This window comes from Parasteatoda tepidariorum, chromosome 10 (assembly GCF_982258835.1).
Source record: "Parasteatoda tepidariorum strain Cologne lab strain chromosome 10, Ptep-v5.0, whole genome shotgun sequence".
NCBI lineage: Eukaryota > Metazoa > Arthropoda > Arachnida > Araneae > Theridiidae > Parasteatoda > Parasteatoda tepidariorum.
This window is the reverse complement of record NC_141764.1, coordinates 59,286,153-59,308,801: the sequence shown is the minus strand read 5'-3', so window position 1 is coordinate 59,308,801 and position 22,649 is coordinate 59,286,153. Positions and strand designations below refer to the sequence as shown.

The 22,649-nt window shown below is 23.7% G+C and overlaps 1 protein-coding gene across 2 annotated transcripts in view; it reads right to left on the bottom strand.

Annotated features, from left to right (window-relative positions):
• LOC107455135 (uncharacterized) overlaps positions 1–12,583 on the bottom strand; it is a 33,033-nt gene extending 20,450 nt beyond the window's left edge. For both annotated transcript variants that reach the window (XM_016072600.4, XM_071183986.2), the window contains exons 1-2: positions 12,403–12,583; positions 467–673 (exon numbers count right to left, since the gene is read on the bottom strand). In XM_016072600.4, coding sequence (XP_015928086.3) covers positions 467–673; positions 12,403–12,472 — 277 coding nt within the window. In that variant the 5' untranslated portion in view covers positions 12,473–12,583. The remainder of the gene's footprint in view (positions 1–466; positions 674–12,402) is intronic.
• Positions 12,584–22,649: the final 10,066 nt, after the last annotated feature.

Genomic DNA, 22,649 nt, shown 5'->3' with positions numbered 1-22,649 from the left:
TCGGGTAAGGTATGGATATTCTTTCATTCTCTGTACTGTCATGCTTACTGTGGGAGCAACGTTAGCCTACCTAATATGGTGTCCCTGAAAGAGTGGTCAACAAATATGCCCTTCAGGTGTCTGTATTGACGAAAAGGTCGTTCCCCAGAAGGGCATTGAAAAAAAAAATTCTTTGAAACTTTGTTACCTAAACAAACAAAAAAAAGAGTCAAATGACAATTTTTTACAATTTTTTTTGTTGAAGAAAATGCCATCGTGTCGTTACAGGTCGGCGAATTAGAAATTCACCACCGGGAAATACGATAACTATCGATTTTTGAAAATACAGATTTCCATTACCACAACGAAATAAACAAAATCAATTTAACTTATAAGCATTCTATGCTGTTAGGTATTTATGCACTAAACTTCATAGTAGTTTACGTAAATCTCGTGGTACTTTATTTGTTTGCTTTAGAATACTCACGTTGTGGGCACTGGCTGACAGGCTCGCAAGGACCACCTGGTGTCAGCCTTACAAAATGGGGTATGCAATCACATCCATTTATCCTGCACTCTCTCAAAATGCAAAACCCACGCTGCTCACAGTTGGAACAATTACTCAGACATATCTTGAACACTTCATTTGGAGGACATTTTGGTGGAGGAGGTCCATTTTTTGGCATAAACATACCTGAAAAAAAATTTAGTATTAAAAGCAAAATAAAGGAAAACACAGATTTTTTTTCAATGAAAACAATTAGAGTCACGATGGCTCAGGAGATAGAGCATTCGCCTTCCAAAGAGGTTGTTCCAGACGCAAGTGCGTGAACGCAGATGCAGTGATTACCAGACGCAGATGCAGTGATTATTTATTATATTATTTATTATATTATTTCTTACATTATTCTTTTGTTGGCAACATGTATATTTTTTTGTGTACACTTGTGATAGTAAAAAGAGTTTGTTCTATGAGATACTTGTTTTAGTGTTGATTGTAATTAGGAAACATTTACGTTTATAACCAACACATTTTGGTGCCGAAACAACTCGGTTTAAAACTAAATACGAATCAGATGAATAATTTACGCAGTCACTCTTTTAAAAACTAAAGAAACTTCAAACATCAGTATTACTCAATGATGGAGAAACCAAACGATAAAGAACTTGGCGATAGTCTGGCACTTTTGAAAAGAAAAAGAAGAACAGTACGAGGTAATGTTACTCGATTAATTACGCAATTAAATTCCGATCTTTCTGCAACCTCTGACACTTCAAATGAAAATGTCGAATATATTAGTCATCGACTTTCCGATTGCTTGTTAGAAATGAAGAAATTGGATAATGACTTACATAGTTTATTAACAGATAGTGATTATGACAATGATATTATTCAATGTGAAGAATACGTGGATAATGCCTAGCTCGCTATCTTTAAAGCAAAAAAATTTGGTAGCAGAACTAATTTTGAATATAATACTTTCCAATCGCCAGAAGTAATCGTTTCTCAAATATCTGCTACACAAGTACCCGTTATGCAATTACCCGTTTCTCACTCTCACACAGTGAAACTCCCTACTATTAAACTCGATACTTTTCGAGGTGATATTGAACAATGGCAGTGTTTCTGGGAACAATTTAAATCTTCTATTGACGATAATAATAGTCTATCATTAATTGATAAACATGTGTTTTTGCGAGGATATTTAGAAGATGAACCTAGACGTTTAGTCGACGGAATCAGTGTTAGTGCCAGCACATATATATATATATATATATATATATATACATATATATATATATATATATATATATATATATATATATATATATATATATATATATATATATATATATATATATATATACATATATATATATATATACATATATATATATATATACATATATATATACATATATATATATATACATATATATATATATACATATATATATACATATATATATATATACATATATATATATATACATATATATATACATATATATATATATACATATATATATATATACATATATATATATATACATATATATATATATACATATATATATATATATATATATATATAATATATATATATATATATATATATACATATATACATATATATATATATATATATACATATATATATATATATATATACATATATATATATATATATATACATATATATATATATACATATATATATATATATACATATATATATATATATACATATATATATATATATATATACATATATATATATATATATATACATATATATATATATATACATATATATATATATATACATATATATATATATATATATATATATATATATATATATATATATATATATATATATATATATATACATATATATATATATATACATATATATATATATATACATATATATATATATATATATATATATATATATATATATATATATATATATATATATATATATATATATATATATATATATATATATGCATATATATTTATATATATATATGCATATATATATATATGCACATATATATATATATATATATATATATATATATATATATATATATATATATATATATATATATATATATATATATATATATATATATATATATATATATATATATATATATATATATATATGCATATATATTTATATATATATATATATATATATATATATATATGCATATATATTTATATATATATATATATGCATATATATATATATATATATGCATATATATTTATATATATATATATATGCATATATATATATATATATATGCATATATATATATATATGCACATATATATATATATATATATGCACATATATATGCATATATATATGCATATATATATGCATATATATATGCATATATATATACATACTAGCTGTACCCTGCGTGCGTTGCAAAGCTTTCAGTTTGAATTTAAATTTTGTATTTAAGTGTGTAAATGAGATTTGTGATTATGATTTGAATAGAGAATTTTATTTAATGGTGAAAAAACCAGTGATAGTCTCAACAGTTAATTCTCCAGGATATCGTTAGTGCATTTTCAAACAGACATGTATGGTGATGCACACCGACCATGAAACATATTTTGGATGATGATCTGAAATAATTCTGGATCAATGGCGTCATGAATATTTCTGCTGATATGAGCTGACCAATTTGTCCTGGTGTGAGTTTTTCAATAAGCCAAATCATGTGGCAATTCTCTTTTTCTGCCGTTCAATAAAATGCATCAAACACCGTGTCTCTCTAAAAACATGACTTTTCGCAATAAAACCAAGTTTAGAGCTTAATATTTGTTTTAACTCACGTGTGATAATGTATCATGAAGATCCGATGATGTTTGCCTAAGTTACTAAAGCTCTTTAATTTTAGCTCAAGCAGGATTGCATGTGAATGTAATAAATAACTCTAGCTGTCCATATGCGCACCGATACTTGTAGCAGCACCGAATGAAGTCATTTGGAAACACGAATGTACTGACCTATATTCGCCAAGAAAAGTTTCTATTGATTTGCTTGACCCGATAACAACGTTGATAATGGCTCGACTGGCGACGTTAAATCTGGTAGTTACACTTTGCCTCCAGAACAGCAAATTCCAGCTGTTTCATTCTTAAATTTGAGAGCACTACAAAACATACATAATTGATCCATTTTTCCGATGATGACGCTTGGGTGAAAGACTATAGTTGGTTGTCGGATCATAGTGAAATGCACTCAGATTCAAATCAGAGTATTGGCAGCGTCTGAATAGCGAAGTGCGTTCTTGATTGATTTTTATTCTTGCATCCCGTTGCTCTGATGTTTCCGACGAACGGGCTTGATAAGTGCGTAGTTGATTTGTTAACAGTCTTCTTTCCCGTTGCTCTGATGTTTCCAAGGAACAGGCTTGAGTAGTGCGTAGTTGATTTGTTAACAGTCTTCTTTCCTGTTTCTCAGACGTTTCTAAGGAACGGGCTAAAGCATTGTGTTCTCGATTAGTTTCAAGTCTTTCTTCCCGTTGCTCCGATTTTTCTGAAACACGGTTAGTTCTCTTCTTGCGTGCTTGAGATGTTGATCGACTAAGAGCGATTCGTTTAGGCGGCATATTTTTGCAAATATTCTCTTTCAAACAAAAAGAAATGTAGAAGTTGACAGTGGTCGCAAATTTGCTAATTCGAAAATTCACGTATTTATTTTAAATAATAAAAAAGCAATAAAAATGAAATAAATTAAATAAGAAATATAATAATGATAAAATTTAAAACAAAAATCTATTTTTGGTAAAAATATACTTGTGGGTGCCCCTTGACGAAATTGGTAACTTATGTTTATCACCATTCCTGTTTGCGCGGAACACCGCGGTAACAGGAATGACTGCCGAAACATAATGATATTTTAATAATACATTGGAAAATTTCAGCAAGACATCGGCCAAAACTTTATAAAATTACAATGAACCCAATGTAAGCAAAATTAATAAACCCAATAAAATGCATTTTGAATCGAAATAAAAATTAATGGAGTAAACACAGAAAGAAAAGGAAAAAAAACATCTCACTTATTCATTAAGCTTGAATTTCCACAGTTTTAGGTGCACAGAATTCTCTAATAGCAGTTAGATACTGTCTAAATTTATCATGAATAGAATCTGTGTTCCTATATCGCCACATAAATTCGGCGAAATACGAATTGAAAATGGCGTCTGTGGTATCGGAATGGCGGTGACATTTTTTTCTAAAGTCCTTTTTTTATGACTGCCCGCATACCTTCGATCCTATTGATCAGAAGCAAAAGTAACCTAATCAGCCGGTATCCAACATAGAACTAACGGACTTCTGAAATTACATATACCGTTGAACATTTAAAAATAACGCTGAAATTTAAACGAATCAGAATCACGATTGGGATTCAACATCGGCCAGCTTGGAGATCAACCGCTATCACAACTTGGTGAGAGTCAAGGGGCACCCTCAAATATAGTCTACTCCTATTTTTTAAATGAAATAATTAAAATGAATGTGAATTCGCAAACTTTGTAATAATAAACAATCTAATAGTTTTCAAATGACAACTGTCAGCAATGAAAAATTGCATACTGAATTGAGCTAAAATTGCATACTAAATATAAATAATTATTAAAAGCGTGCAAGATGAATAAAATTTGCTTTTGGCTTGATTTTTATTAAACAGTTTTCACAATACTAAATCCGTGATACGACCAATAATTACGAAACTTATTCTCGTTGATTTTACGTGCTTGTGCTCACCTGAAATAAAGAACCGAATTATGATTAAATATTAAAGTATATGTAATTTACTTTTCTAAAAGAATAGAGCTATAAGATAGAAAATATCACTGTTGTTATCTTCAAGATATTTGAAAACTGATTCGTGTACAGCAAAATTTAAAACAGTGGCTAACTTTTAACCAATCAGAAAATTCCATTTCGATTTTCGCTGATACCGCTGGAACGGTTTGTGGCAGAATGTTCTATTGTGAATCTAAACCATTCTCGAATCCTTCTGAAGGTACACAGAAAATTTCATTTAAATCAGTCCAGCCGTTTAGGAGGAGTTCAGTGACATACACACGAACAGTCGAAATATATATATAAAGATATATATGCATATATATATATATATATATGCATATATATATATATATATATATATATATATATATATATATATATATATATATATATATATATATATATATATATATATATATATATATATATGCATATATATATATATATATATGCATATATATATATATATATATATATATATATATATATATATATATATATATATATATATATATATATATATATACATATATATATATATATATATATATATATATATATATATATATATATATATATATATATATACATATATATATATATATATATATATATACATATATGGCAACGTTACTTTTAAAAAGTAACGAGTAAAAGTACAAGTATTTTTAAAAAAAGTAACGAGTAAAAAGTAAAAAGTTCATATTTTAAAAAGTAACGAGTAAAAAGTACAAGTAAAAGTACAAGTACTAAGCAAAAAAAGTAACGATTTAAAAGTACATTTCTAGGAAATCGAAAATTCAAAGTAACCTAAAATTTTATTGAATAATATTCTTATGCTCTTTAAAGTTTTAGCCAAATTGTTGTCATTTATTTAATTATTTTTAATTTTGAAAGTTATGGATTTAAATTATTTTTAAATTTGAAAGAATATTATACTATAATTTTATAATATAATAGTATAATATAATTTTCAAATCAAATATAGTTTTAATTTCAAACTTTTTATGGATTTGCACGAAAAAGAAATTTTATCTATTGATTTTAATTTTTAGTTTATTATTTTTATTTATAAATTACCATTGATTTAAGATTGTTTTACTCTTTAGAGACGCGTTTTAAAAGCACAAACATAAGCAAAGCAAACTCAGGGTTTCAGATAGCTTTGTGATCTTTGAGCTAGTAAAAAATAATTGAATGTGCAGTATAAGTTGAAACAGAAGGTATTTAAACACGAAGTTAGATGTGAATGCATGTATATTGCACATTAATTTTATAAATTAAAAAAAAACATAAGCATTTTTTTTCAATTTAATATTTTTTTTTAGAAGGCTTACCGAGTTTTAGAAAAAAAGTAACGATTTCGTTCGATATTTCCGTTACAAATACTTGTACTTTTTCCCTAAAAAAGTAACGAAAGTACAAGTAAAAGTACTAAATTTAAAAAGTAACGAAGTACAAGTAAAAGTACGTACTTTTTACTTGTTCCGGCGGTACAAGTAACGAAAGTAAAAGTACTGCCATATATGTATATATATGCATATATATATATATATATATATATATATATATATATATATATGCATATATATATATATATATATATATATATATATATATATATGCATATATATATATATATATATATATATATGCATATATATATATATATATGCATATATATATATATATATATGCATATATATATATATATATATATATATATATATATGCATATATATATATATATATATATATATATATGCATATATATATATATATATGCATATATATATATATATATATGCATATATATATATATATATATATATATATATATATATATATGCATATATATATATATATATATATATATATATATATATATATATATATATATATATATATATATATATATATATGTATATATATATATATATATATATATATATATATATGCATATATATATATATATATATATATATATATATATATATATATGCATATATATATATATATATATATATATATATATATATATATATATATATATATATATGCATATATATATATATATATATATATATGCATATATATATATATATATGCATATATATATATATATATATGCATATATATATATATATATATATATATATATATATATGCATATATATATATATATATATATATATATGCATATATATATATATATATGCATATATATATATATATATATGCATATATATATATATATATATATATATATATATGCATATATATATATATATATATATATATATATATATATATATATATATATATATATATATATATATATATATATATATGTATATATATATATATATATATATATATATATATATATGCATATATATATATATATATATATATATATATATATATATATATATATATTATATATATATATATATATATATATATATATATGTATATATATATATATATATATATATATATATATGTATATATATATATATATATATATATATATATATATGCATATATATATATATATATATATATATATATATATGCATATATATATATATATATATATATATATATGCATATATATATATATATATATATATATATATATATATATATATATATATATATATATATATATATATGCATATATATATATATATATATATATATATATATATATGCATATATATATATATATATATATATATATATATATGCATATATATATATATATATATATATATATATATATGCATATATATATATATATATATATATGCATATATATATATATATATATATATATATATATGCATATATATATATATATATATGCATATATATATATATATATATATATATATATATATATATATATATATATATATATATGCATATATATATATATATATATATATATATATATATATATATATATATATATATATATATATATATATATATATATATATATATGCATATATATATATATATATATATATATATATATATATATATATATATGCATATATATATATATATATATATATATATATATATATATATATATATATATATATATATGCATATATATATATATATATATATATATATATATATATATATATATATGCATATATATATATATATATATATATATATATATATATATATATATATATATATATGCATATATATATATATATATATATATATATATATATATATATATATATATATATATATATATATATATATATATATATATATATATATATATATATATATATATATATATATATATATATATATATATATATATATATGCATATATATATATATATATATATATATATATATATATATATATATATATATATATGCATATATATATATATATATATATATATATATATATATATATATATATATATGCATATATATATATATATATATATATATATATATATATATATATGCATATATATATATATATATATATATATATATGCATATATATATATATATATATATATATATATGCATATATATATATATATATATATATGCATATATATATATATATATATATATATGCATATATATATATATATATATATATATGCATATATATATATATATATATATATATGCATATATATATATATATATATATATGCATATATATATATATATATATATATATGCATATATATATATATATATATATATATATGCATATATATATATATATATATATATATATATATATATATATATATATATATATATATATATATATATATATATATATATATATATATATATATATATATATATGCATATATATATATATATATATATATATATATATATATATATATATATATATATATATATATGCATATATATATATATATATATATATATATATATATATATATATATATATATATATATATATATATATATATATATATATATATTATATATATATATATATATATATATATATATATATATATATATGCATATATATATATATATATATATATATATATATATATATATATATATATATATATATATATATATATATATATATATATATATATATATATATATATATATATATATATATATATATATATATATATATATATATATGCATATATATATATATATATATATATATATATGCATATATATATATATGCATATATATATATATATATATATATATATATATATATATATATATATATATATATATATATATATATATATATATATATATATATATATATATATATATGCATCTATATATATATATATATATATATATATATATATATATATATATATGCATCTATATATATATATATATATATATATATATATATATATGCATATATATATATATATATATGCATATATATATATATATATATATATATATATATATATATATATATATATATATATATATATATATATATATATATATATATATATATATATATATGCATCTATATATATATATATATATATATATATATATATATATATATATATATATATATATATATATATGCATCTATATATATATATATATATATATATATATATGCATCTATATATATATATATATATATATATATATATATGTATATATATATATATATATATATATATATGTATATATATATATATATATATATATATATATATATATATATATATATATATATATATATATATATATATATATATATATATATATATATAGATGCATATATATATATATATATATATATATATAGATGCATATATATATATATATATATATATATATATATATATATATATATATATATATATATAGATGCATATATATATATATATATATATATATATATATATATATATATATATATATATATATATATATATATATATATTCGTATTACTTGCACTCTTGCGCAAGAATAATCTGCAATGCAATATTACATTGTTATTGCGTTAATAATAAAACGAAACTTTATTTTAAAACTCTTAAGACTCTTTCATATTGTTTGTTTAACAATATTTATCATTCAAAAAATCATTTATTTAAAAAAAAAAACATTAATTTCTTATGAGTGTCAAATTGGTGGAGTGTGAATTGAACTGACTGTTTTAGGTAAGCCCAAAATCCGAAATTTTGAATTCTGAATACCGCACTCAAATCATACACTTTCAATGGATTCTTTATTTACGCCGAATTCATCGCAAATCTAAGAATGTTTTTTCTTTACCGTTCTGTCAATAGTTATTGCTATACCTTTTTCCACTGGGTTTCAAAAATCCTGATATTTTTAATCTGGTGCTATAGCGATTTGAGATTTTCGAATCAGAAATTTAAACCATCTCCTTTGGCGTGCTTTATTTGTGCCAATTTCAACGTCACAATCTAAGTTACTTTTCAATTGTTTTTTTATTTTAATATCGATATTTTTAATAAAATCTAACAGAACGTGAAATTCGAATAGGCGCTTTTAAACTGTTTACTATTTTTGAATTTGTTTCTAATTATTTGTTGCTTAAAAAGTGGTTTTAAGAATTTAATATTCATAAAATCTCTTATAATTCGCTAAAGATAAATGTTTTCAATTTAAAAATAAGCTGAACTGAATGTTAAATATTATTTCGAGCTTTGTTGTTTTGTTTTAAATATTTTTAAACCTCATGCAATTTCTTAAATTAAAATATTTAATTTACAGTTATGTTGCTCAATAAGATATTTACTTTCTACTTTAACTCAATGACGTTTCAGTTAATTATTTTTAAAATGCACTTTTGTGTTACGTGCAAATACATTACTAAGTTGATTTATAAAAAAGAAAGGGGAAAAAAGGGTTAATTAAAGGAATTAAGGAAATAAAAAATAAATATAAATATTTAAAAGAATTTAATTTCCTGCCTTGATGTTTTAACAAAAATTATCGTATTTGCCGTCAACATGTTTAAATACTTGGGCACCCACCCCTATTAATTACTTTAAAAATATTTTTTTTCTTTTATAAGAAATTTTTTAACTCACTTTACAAATAAAACTGTTTCTTTACTAAACTTTGAATATAGTTACTGTAAGATAGTGAGTTATTTTCTTTTATTTTTAACATTAATTTCATTTCAATGTGGTAAGTTGGTAAGTGTATATAATGCTCCAACTTAATACTTTTTTCTTAATTCCGGCTTCCATCGCAATTAATTCCTCATTAATCAACATTAAAATATACCAATTAGAATAAAATTAATGATTATAAATGCCTGAATGTCTCCTCACTGTGTTTGCTTCATATTATAATTTTTAAAAAAAATTGTGTTAAGTCTACGATAGGGTACATTTTTAAATTTTGCATGGGGACGTACCTAAGCTTATGTACGCCACTGCTATGACTGGCAGCAGCTGTTTTATTTTTTAATACAGTATTGCCTTAATACATGTCAGTAAAATATCTAAGACTATTGTGAACATGATTTGTAACTATAGTATGCTAATTAGAAAACAACACAGAACATTAAAATATTTTATGATGTCCATTAATAAAAAGAATATTTATCCAATTTTAATTTTAATTACCTCTAATATATTTTCAATAAAACAAATATAACATTAATCTCAAAAAATGTGCAAAAAATTAGCCTCGATATGATTTTCATGTTTGGACCACCAGTAAACTAAAATTCGTTTGCACAAATTGAGGCAATAATGGATAAGTACTTGTCCCTCAATTCTTCCTATTGTATTTCAAATTTTTTAAACGACTATATTTTACAATAATTTTTTTAAACCTTTTTATCGTCATTATTTGTGAAAAAATTATAAATTTATTAATAAATCATCATTATTAAATATTTTAATGCATCATGCTATAATTCTTTTAGTTAAGTTGACTACGTCTAGAACAAAAATTTTTTTCCAAATGTTTTCGATTATGATATCGAATTAGATAAAAGTTCGAATGAAATAAAATGTATATTTACTCACACAAGTCATTATAAGCGAGATAGATTCCGAACATGAAAGCAAAACATGATAGTCGAAGAAAATATTTCATTATAATCCAGTTTTGTTTAAATCAGTTACTTGCTATTAAAAAACTTTAATATCTCTCTAACACTCTGCAACGTCTATCTTAATCGAAAGAATTTCTGGTCAGCTTTTCTTTCAGCAGGTGTTGCTTAAGCATATAAATAGGTACACAAAATTATGCATGAACATCACATGCTGTCATGCTATCATTGCTTAAAAATGTCATTCCGTTTACAGTTAAGAGTTCCCGGACAGCGCACCTTCAGATGCGTCGATTGTTCTCTTCAAAGAAAAACATTCTATATCATTAGTCAGCACTACACGGAGAAAAAAAATTCTGGTAAAATCACCGTACTGTATGTTAATGGCATTTTTGTTAATAAAAACCAAAATAGGCGGTATTTAAACCATTCATTTGGTAATTTTTCCATGGAAATTCTGGTTTTACAAAATTGTAGTCTTCATTACATCACATTTAGTAAAAAAATACTAAATCGAGAAGTAAATTTTAACCGAATAAATGGTTTTTATGCCATATTCTAAGGTGATAAAATTATCAAATTTAATCTCAACTATAAAATAATATTTTATTTCTAATTTTACTAAAATCATTAGCAAAGCGCTTCGTTGCAAACTACTAAACTTTTCAGTGCTCCCATAGCACCAGAATTCCAGTAAATTTTACTATATTCTTGTAGTTTTGAATATACATTTTTTCAAAGTGTCAAATTTGAAAATATGTAATTATATATTCAATGTTCTTAATTATGAAAAAGTTTAGTGACTTCTTGTTGGTTAGAATGTGTCTCTTTTTAATATTCGTTTTATTAATATGCCTAAAAGTCTTATGTGGCAAATGATATCGAATTGAAGGATATTTAATAAAAACTAACAAATATATTGTTCAGATTTACGGTGAAATTGGGATAATCTGCAAAAATGTATAGTAATATGCCACATTAAAATGAGTTTCAAATTTTCGATCGTAGTTGGTCAAGTATAATAGGGGAGAGCATATCAACATAAAGTCATAAAATAGATATTCACAGATATGTTTTTGAGTAAACAAGCGGAATTTACAATTATGATTTACTGTAACTCTTTCCTGATTGCATTTACGCAAGTATTATTATTACTCTTAAATTGAGGGAAACACAAAGAAATCTGGAAATGTGATAGCGAGGTCTCCCACTTAAAGCATTGAATTGATTAATATGATGTTAAAAAATGTAAGCATGCATCTACGCCTGAAATATTTTGATGCCATGAGTGCCAAATAATTTTATTCATACCAAATATTACTTGATGCCAAATATTTTTACTCATCACCCATAATTCTCATTAAACGATATTCAATCTACTTTTGAAAGCTTTTAAAAACTCACAATGGGATATCTGAAAGAGACATAGTGTGTTTATCTCGATCCAGATTGGTTGTTGAAACGTGGCATTTGTTTATGTTAGAAACTGTTCTTTCCATTCTATTTCAAGTAAGCCCATCCCGTCAAGTATCAATTCTCTCCTGTGACATGTTCAATATTCTTTCATAAAGATTCTTTCACAAAATTTTTTTTTCCATATATTTTTTACTTAACACAAAGATAGGTACAGAGCCAATTATAACATAAACTAATTATGCATCGAAATTGCAAGGTGCTCAAAACAGAAATATATCATGGCTACATTAAAATACACAAACAAATAATAAATCTAAATTAAGAAAAATACATGGACGAGAAAGCATTATGCGCCATGCGATGTTGTAAATTAACTTCATGTTAATTGACATTCTATTTTATGTGGAGAAACTTAGCTCGACTTTAACATCCATCTAACTACCTCTAGTGAATAAGTAAATTACTAGAATGAATCCGTTACCAATAAATGAAATGAAGATAATTTGGTTGTTGTTCTTTTAACTTTTAATTGTGAATTTTAATTGCTACAAAGTGACGAAAGAAACCGAAACATCCTCCAAAAAATCCTTTTCGGACCTATCTCATCTTTCAAACCGAGAAGAGTTGAAAACTGTTGACTTGTAATGTTTGAACATTAAAGCTTTTTTGTTTATTTTAAACCCTTTGAGAGTAATATATTTTAATCTGTTGATTGTGTGTAATCTCTATGGATGTTGGTATTATATAATAAGGCTTACAATATTCTAGACACCTCCTGCATTGAGAAAAAAATTATGGTCAAAGCAACCAAAATATGGTAAAATTTGCAGTGTTTCTGGCTTTATTGGAATACCCAAAACCTCTGTAATTTTTACGAGCACTTTTGTAAGGATTTTTGTAAAATTTACAATAAAATATTAATATGGTAAAATTTGTTAATTTTATCACGATAACATAGAGCAAAGCATAAAAACCATTTATTTAGATAAATTTACTTTTTAGTTTTGTATTTTTTACTAAATGTGTGGTAAATGGTTTTGAAAAACAAAATTTCTTGTTAACTGTTACCATATGCAGGAAAAAAGTACAAAATAGATGGTTTAAATACCGTATATTTTGGTTTAACCAGAATTACGTTTTTTATTTTATTTTTTCATTTTTTTTTACCAGAATTATCATTACTTTACAATACGGTAGTTTTATCAAAAAAAATTTTTTCCGTGTATCATTTAAGAAATTTCCCAAATAAAACATTATTAATATTTTTGCAGTAAGATCACATTCCTTATAAGAAAAAAATAAATCTTTCCTACTCAAATACTTATTTGTTGAAATAGATCATTTATATTTTTCATGAAAAAAATAAATACAGTTAGCAGTATTAGTAGATCTTTAAGCTTCTTTCTTATTAACTTATCTAAGCCGCAAGTCAATAAAACAGACCACCAAGTCAAACTATAAGGATATAAGTTGGCACATCTAGGTATTGTCACTTATAACTATCCATCAATCAATGAAATTTTTTTTCAAAAATAGACCACCAAAACAGATCACTTTTCTTACTCTCTTTAGCATTTACTTTATTTCTGCAGAAAAAAAGAATTGTTACCAAACATTCAGGCCCGTGAGACGTTTTCTCAAATGTCCTTTCTCTGTTTACGTTCATGGCTTCCAGGCATTTATTGAGAATAAAGCTGTGAGTTTGTATTCAGACTAAAAGTATGATAAAAGTGGTTTGATGCATTTGGGCATTGGGTTGCACTTTAGATCATTTAGGCTCCTTTGGGGGATTTTGTAGCTTGAAACGCAGGATATAATGTTAAATTAAAAGACAATCTCGGGGATCGAATCTAAATCATAAATAAGTGTATCGAATTTAACGGCTAAAACTAATAGTTGTTTTAAAACATTTCATTTTTAAAACTGAAATTTGTCGTGCCTCTTATAAAATAATTCTTTTTTTTTAGAAAATTGTTGTTTTTGAAAAAAAAATGACTGCAAAGAAAATATGCACCTATGCTAAAAATATATTAGTACTAATGTGAAGCCATAAAAGTAATTTTATTCACATAAAAGAATCCATAAAAGTATAATAAATCTTTCCTTTCGTAATTTTTCCTTTCATGTGGAAACGGTTTAAAAAAGATTCTAGGTTTCAAAATTATAGCTCTTATTACCCCACATTTAACAAAGAAAATATAAAATTGAAAAGTAAATTTAACCGAATAAATGATGAAGCTGTGCTCTAAAGTATTATGATAAAATTTCAAATTTCACGAAACATTATAAAACCATATTTTATCGTTAATTTTTCCGAATACATTACCGAAGCGTTTCGGTAAAAATTACTTAAAACTTAAACTGTATAAAATATCTGAACACCAGAGGCCACTTGCGGCCCTTCTACCATTAATCTTTAGCTTGATCACTGTAGTGCTTCGATGAGGTTGTGGAATGCAAATGAAGTAAAGGAGTATTCATGTGGACCATTGAGGTTCAAACTCAGTAGATTCAGATGTGCTGTAGGTTGATAAGACTATATTGCAAAAGTATGAACTTTAGCTAAGCTGATAAGATGAAAATGAGGTTATGTCTATGCTAGTGATGTCGGGAATATGATGCATCACTGCAATAGTATGCTGCTATTGGTCTGATGTTCTTGTCGTCAGTTAAATTTTCAAATAAGAATATTTCATTGAAGGTAAAAATTACTCACGGAAAATATATTGGTAGTTGTGACCATGCTTTTTTTTCTCCATATCCTCAAAATTTTACGGTATAATTCTCTGTTTATAGTGAAATTACTCTAATGATCGAGAGTCTTATAGAATTTTTTGTGACGTATTAAGATCCTCGATCATACATCTCAGCAGACGCAACAGTTCATTAGGTGGTGAGTTCCTGGAGTAGTACAGGTACTTAGAAACCTTATTACAAGCATTGGTACATTCCTGTTCATGGGATAAATGAAAAATAAACGTAATCTATTTCATTATTAATCTTATTGCTTAAACGTAGTAATAACATGAAATTTTACTTTATCCAAACGTTTAAGTAAATTATGTAGTTTGATATTATTTGTCTAGATTTTTAATTAGAAATTTCAACTTTTTTTTTGGTAGTAAATGACCAATACTAATTACTTTAACAGAACCAGCTTTATGTAAAATGCTACTCTAGTAATTTTAAATCTTATTAGCAAGATTTAAAATAGTAAAAAAAATTATAAATAAATTAAAGTGGGATTAGAACAATTCCACGAAAGAAAAATCAGCAATTTTTTTTATAATAAGTTATTTTTCTACAAATATTAATAAAACTAATTCTAAAAATAGCAAAGGCAAATATATTTCAGGCATAAATACAGATTTTCAAAATGCTTTTATAGCTAAACCAATAATTATTTACATCAGTCATATGCACTAAAAGTGCTGATTAGTGACAATCTAAAAGTAATTAGTTAGAAGTCAATTCTTCTTAATTTTTTTTAAGTAAGAAAAAAGTTTGTTTACCAAAAATAACTACATTAAAAATGGTTTTCAGCAAATCGTAGTAACATTAAAGAAATATTTAAATTAAAAATATTTTAGTGAAACTACCTTTCTATTATGTTAACACTAGAAATATGTAAGTGAAACTACCAAATTTATTTATTTCTCTCCGTAAGCTTCTACTTCAGCAATTTTACCTATTTAATGCAAAAAAGAAAAAAAAACAATATAAAAGAAACCTTTTATCTACCGAAGCTTGAAAATCAAAACTGAAGCGGATGTAAAGTCAGAAATATGCACAAAAGTAACTTTTATACCCTTCAACATTATAACATACATTACCTTTTACTAGAAAAACACCGCTTTCAGTCAATGACTGAAAAGAATGGGCTTTTGAATACAGTTCTGGTCTCTTGTTGAAAAACACATGCGTGTCTTATAAAAAATTCTTGTTATATTCACTACTAAAAATTGTTCCTTGCCATAAATGCTTCAAGAAGTATTTTGTTTCCCCACTGGCTTTTAAGCAAAAACATTTTAGGATTTTCAAATAATATGTTACGTATGTATCGTACGTTATCAATTTAAATGAGGTAAAAGTTTTGAAGATTTTTATCGAAGAATGATTTTTCATCTGCACTTATTTCCACTACGGTAGCTAAATTTTTAAATGATCTATTTATTTGATTTATGTGTAGCAGTGCATAAAACTATGTGAGGGTTTGTTAAGAGCATGCGGTGAAGTTTCATAACTTCTCGTTTGTGAAGGTGCAACTCGTTTACTTCCTCAGCTAAAGTGGTCACACTATGTAAAAAAAACTAGTTGCTTTCAATGCTAATGCTAAACACTTTGTTGTCTGTACCGTATTGTAATCGTTATTAGGAAATAAAAAAACAAGTAGGGCAGAGTGGGGTCAATTGTAACAGGGTACGATTATAACAGAGCAAAAATTTCGAGTGTCGGGTTCTAGATGGCGCACAAGGTGTATTTAATAAATCTACATGTACACCCCTGCTGGCAACCATTTTCATGTACTTTTGAAAGAGTTACATAACAAAAGATATTTTCACGCTACGTAAGTACTTTTTTAGGTATTAGAATATTATATTGTAACAAAGTAATTTTGTTTAAACAAATAAAAATTATTGACCGAATATGTAAGTGGACACCTTAATTAACATTTCAAAAAAAAAAAGATTAGTTTTGTTAATTAACTAGCATTGTTTTTAACAAATGAAGCTGAAATGGCGTCTTGGGGACGATTGTAACAATACGTAAAGGGACGATTGTAACAGCTGAAAATAAATAATCTTATGTTTACAAACCATTACTTAACTCTCTAAGAACCACCAATAGTTTCCTATATCATTTATATTATGTTGCATGTGCATAATTTTATTTGTCAACTTTCACAGCATAAATTGAAATTTTTAACCCCTTAAAGTTAAAAGTTTAACCCTTTAGATCTCTGCTCATTATTATTTTTACTCCTCAAATATCACTACTATTTTGATCAATAAAAAAATATATCACAACTGTGATAATATGTATAATTAACTATGTTTTAGTTGAATTTATGAACTGTTACAATTGACCCCGTAAGTGGGGACAATTGTAACAAGTGCACAACCGTCAAAAATTGTTAATAACTGATATAATAACATTTAAAATAAGGAATTTATTTTTTTTCTAGTAAAGGATAGTCTACTTTACTCGTCTGTCAATTAATACTAATAATATATTGGATTTTTTGTTAGTTAAAAATAGTTAAGTAAAAAATGTTACAATTGACCCCACTCTCCCCTATTGATTATATGCATGCGTCAGTTGTGAAGTTCAGGTAGGAGTAATCAAAAAACTATACGTATGATATTTGTATTTATAGTACAATGATATATGCTTCCCAAAACATAATTTTTATGATTAGAAAGATATTTCAATGGTTTAATCCAATTGCTTCAAGCTCTACGGTAGAATATTAAGACTGCTTTTTTTCTGAAACATCTCAACTCTATTGCAAATGGATTCTTTTGGAACATGTTATTTACTTTATTTAGTGAAGCAACGCTGATAAAGAGTATGCTCAAACGTGCCAGAGCATAGTAAAATTTATCGTGTTTCTGGCTCTGTGGAAACACCAAAATGCTCGGTAATTTTACTGAATCGCTTTTCTTATGATTTTGGTAAAACTAACAATAGTGTTTCATAATATGAGATAAAATTTGGATGTGGTAGATTCACGATGATGCTTTAGAGCATGGCATGAAAACCATTTATTTGGCTTTATTTACTTTTCAGTTTTGCATTTTTTACTACATGTGTGGTAATTTGAACTATAATTTTAAAATCTAAATTTCCCAGTAAACCGTTACTAAATGAACGGAAAAACACCAAATTACCAAAAGAATAGTTTAAATACCGTATATTTTGATTTTTATTACTAGAATTATGTATTTTTTTTAATCATAAATGTCATTACCATACAGTACGGTAATTTTGCAGCAATTTTTTTCTCTGTGAATATAAGTATTTATAGCGATTTTCTTCTATATGTCATGAGTTTCTTACTCTTAATATATTAGTTTAATTTTAACAAATAAATAGTCGCATGTTTTGTATGACTTAACGCTTGAAATTATTTTAAACAATTTTGAGTTGTTTATGCATTATTTTAGAAACGTAAATGAAAGGTTATAGTTCAATAGATTAATGAGGTAGCTTCGGAGCTGAACGTTAAAAGCCGATTCTTATATGGATCCACTATTAAACATAAGTTTAAAAAAATGAAAGTTTTAGTTGCGTTTTGAGAATAGTGGATATTTTTATATTTTAAGAAGTAATTACTAAAGCATTTGAGAAAATTTTGTAATTTTTTTAACATTCAAAAGTTTTTAAATCGACAAAATAAATAAGTTTCTTATATCATTTCTGTTCCGTGATTCAATGAATATTTCTTAATTTAATTTGACTTTAAAATACCTTTGTGGAAAACATTTGCGTAATATTATTTGCAGAAACATAACCAGAACTTGCAATTTACCTCCCTTCGAATAAAGTGTAATTTATCTCAAATATTTCTTCTCTACTGAAATGGTGAAAACTAATATAGGAAACAATACTTCTCTTTGAGAAATATCTTTCTTACGCAAAATTATTCTCAAAACAATGCACAGAATCTCGACATTTAATTGTTTTCGTACGGATTCATTTTTAGAAACCCTCGAGCTATTCTCAAAACTGTGAGCAAAGATGTATCCTTTTCATTATCATCATCATCTCATTCCGAAACATTTCATACATTATCTTGCGTATTATAAAACTATCTATAGTAGATTTAGTAAACCAGATTCTTAGTTTGATTGCTTAAACAGAATAATTATTTCGTTCTAGATATCGTAATTTGCTTTTCGTCGGCACTACTGCTCGGGTTAGTTTTTGCTTTTGTCTAAATATTTACCATTACTATTTTTATTGAAGTTAATTCGATATCGTAGATCTAGATAGTGTCGTAATTTACTTAAGAAAGCAAATCTAAAAAATTGTGTAATTATTTTTTATCTGGAAAATAATAAATTATATAATGATTTAACTTTAACTGTTTAACAAGCATTGTGTCTAATATTAATTCTTTCAAAGAAACTATTGAATTATTTTTGATATATTATTTTTTATTCCATTCTTTAATCATTTTAAAATAAATAATTTTACACTCATTAATTTAATCGAAGTGTTTGAAAGATTTAGAAAATCTCAATGAAAAAATAATGGAAAATTTAGTAAAAAAATTTAAGATGGCTTTATTAAATTGGATTAATAAATTTAAATAAAATTCAAGTCTATTTTACCCAAAATTAATAAAATACTTTGAAACTTGCAGTCATTTAAAATAGTTATATGGTTTCAACTATATTTGTCAAAGTTTCGCTAATTTATTTAAAAAAAATTTGCTTCAGTTCCCTTTTTAAATTTTTTTTTTAAAAAATAAGACTTTATAGAGTTAAATCTCACTTCCTATGAACTGTATTAAGCCAACTAAAAAACATGAGTAAAGTTCACTTCTACAAATACGAATTGTTCTAGTTTAAAAAAAAATGAAATATTTATGTGTAAGGTTCGCATAGGTTTAATTTTATCACAGTGGAGAAAAGTTTAACATTTATATAAAAAAAGGCGCAACAGATTTGATACATAAATAGAACGCTTCACTTTAAAATATTTGTCGCTGTTTATTATTTTTTATTAAAACACTTTTTTAAAATATCTTCTCGCTTCTATTTCATTTAAACTAAATTCCTTGTCTTTGAACCTTATATATGTATACTTCAAACAATGTATTGTAAAAATTCCTCATAAGTTTTAAGTTTTTAGATATTGATTTATTCACATTAGATTTTTTTTCAACTGATAAAACGTGCAGTTGTGCTAAATAGTTGTGACATGCTCTTTAAAAATGTATAACTATTAAAAAGAAATACTAATACATATACCATATAGTACACGGCATACTAAAGTTATACATTAATATTTCTGTACGTACAGTGCTAAAAAAAAGTGACACCCTGAATAACTCTTGATCTAATGAATAAATTATCACTACCGTACCAGAACTCAATCTAAATAGGTCTCAGAGGGGTGACCTTCAAATCTGATAAATAATAAGTGAAGACGATGTTTTAAATTATGAAATCGGGCATGTAAGCGTACTGTTTCTCAATAGTCATAAAAGAAATAACATTAAAAGTCCTATGTTTAAAATTTGATTTCTCAGGAACTATTCGCCCGATTTTGCTACGTATAATTAAATTTTTTAAAATTATGAAATATTTGTATACCTTACAATTCAAAACTTTGTGGGTCATTATTAAATAAAATAGTAAATAATTATGAAAAATATTTTTCGAATGATTATCTTTCGATAAAAGAATTTTATAATTGTGTGAAAAAATATTTTCAATTTGCTAAAACAATTCCAGAGATTTAGTGAGATATGTAAAAAGTAAAACTAACATTAAGAAGTCAAAGCTTTTGGTCGCGCTCCTGAACAAACTAGTAGGACCATATTTTCCAGATTGCGGTTACATTTTGGGGTAAATCCGCCGAAAGAAAGGTATGTTTATCCAGAGAAAGTACATTTTTGAGCCGGATTTGGTAACTTAAAATATCGTCGACACTAATTAATTAGCATATTTGAAGTTACCCCGGTGGACAATAGAGTTTAAGTTCTAGTTCGTGAAATATCGATCATTAGATCAGAACTTATTTTTTAGGACACTGTACTTTAAAAAGAGAGAAGATGATTTAATATTTTATACG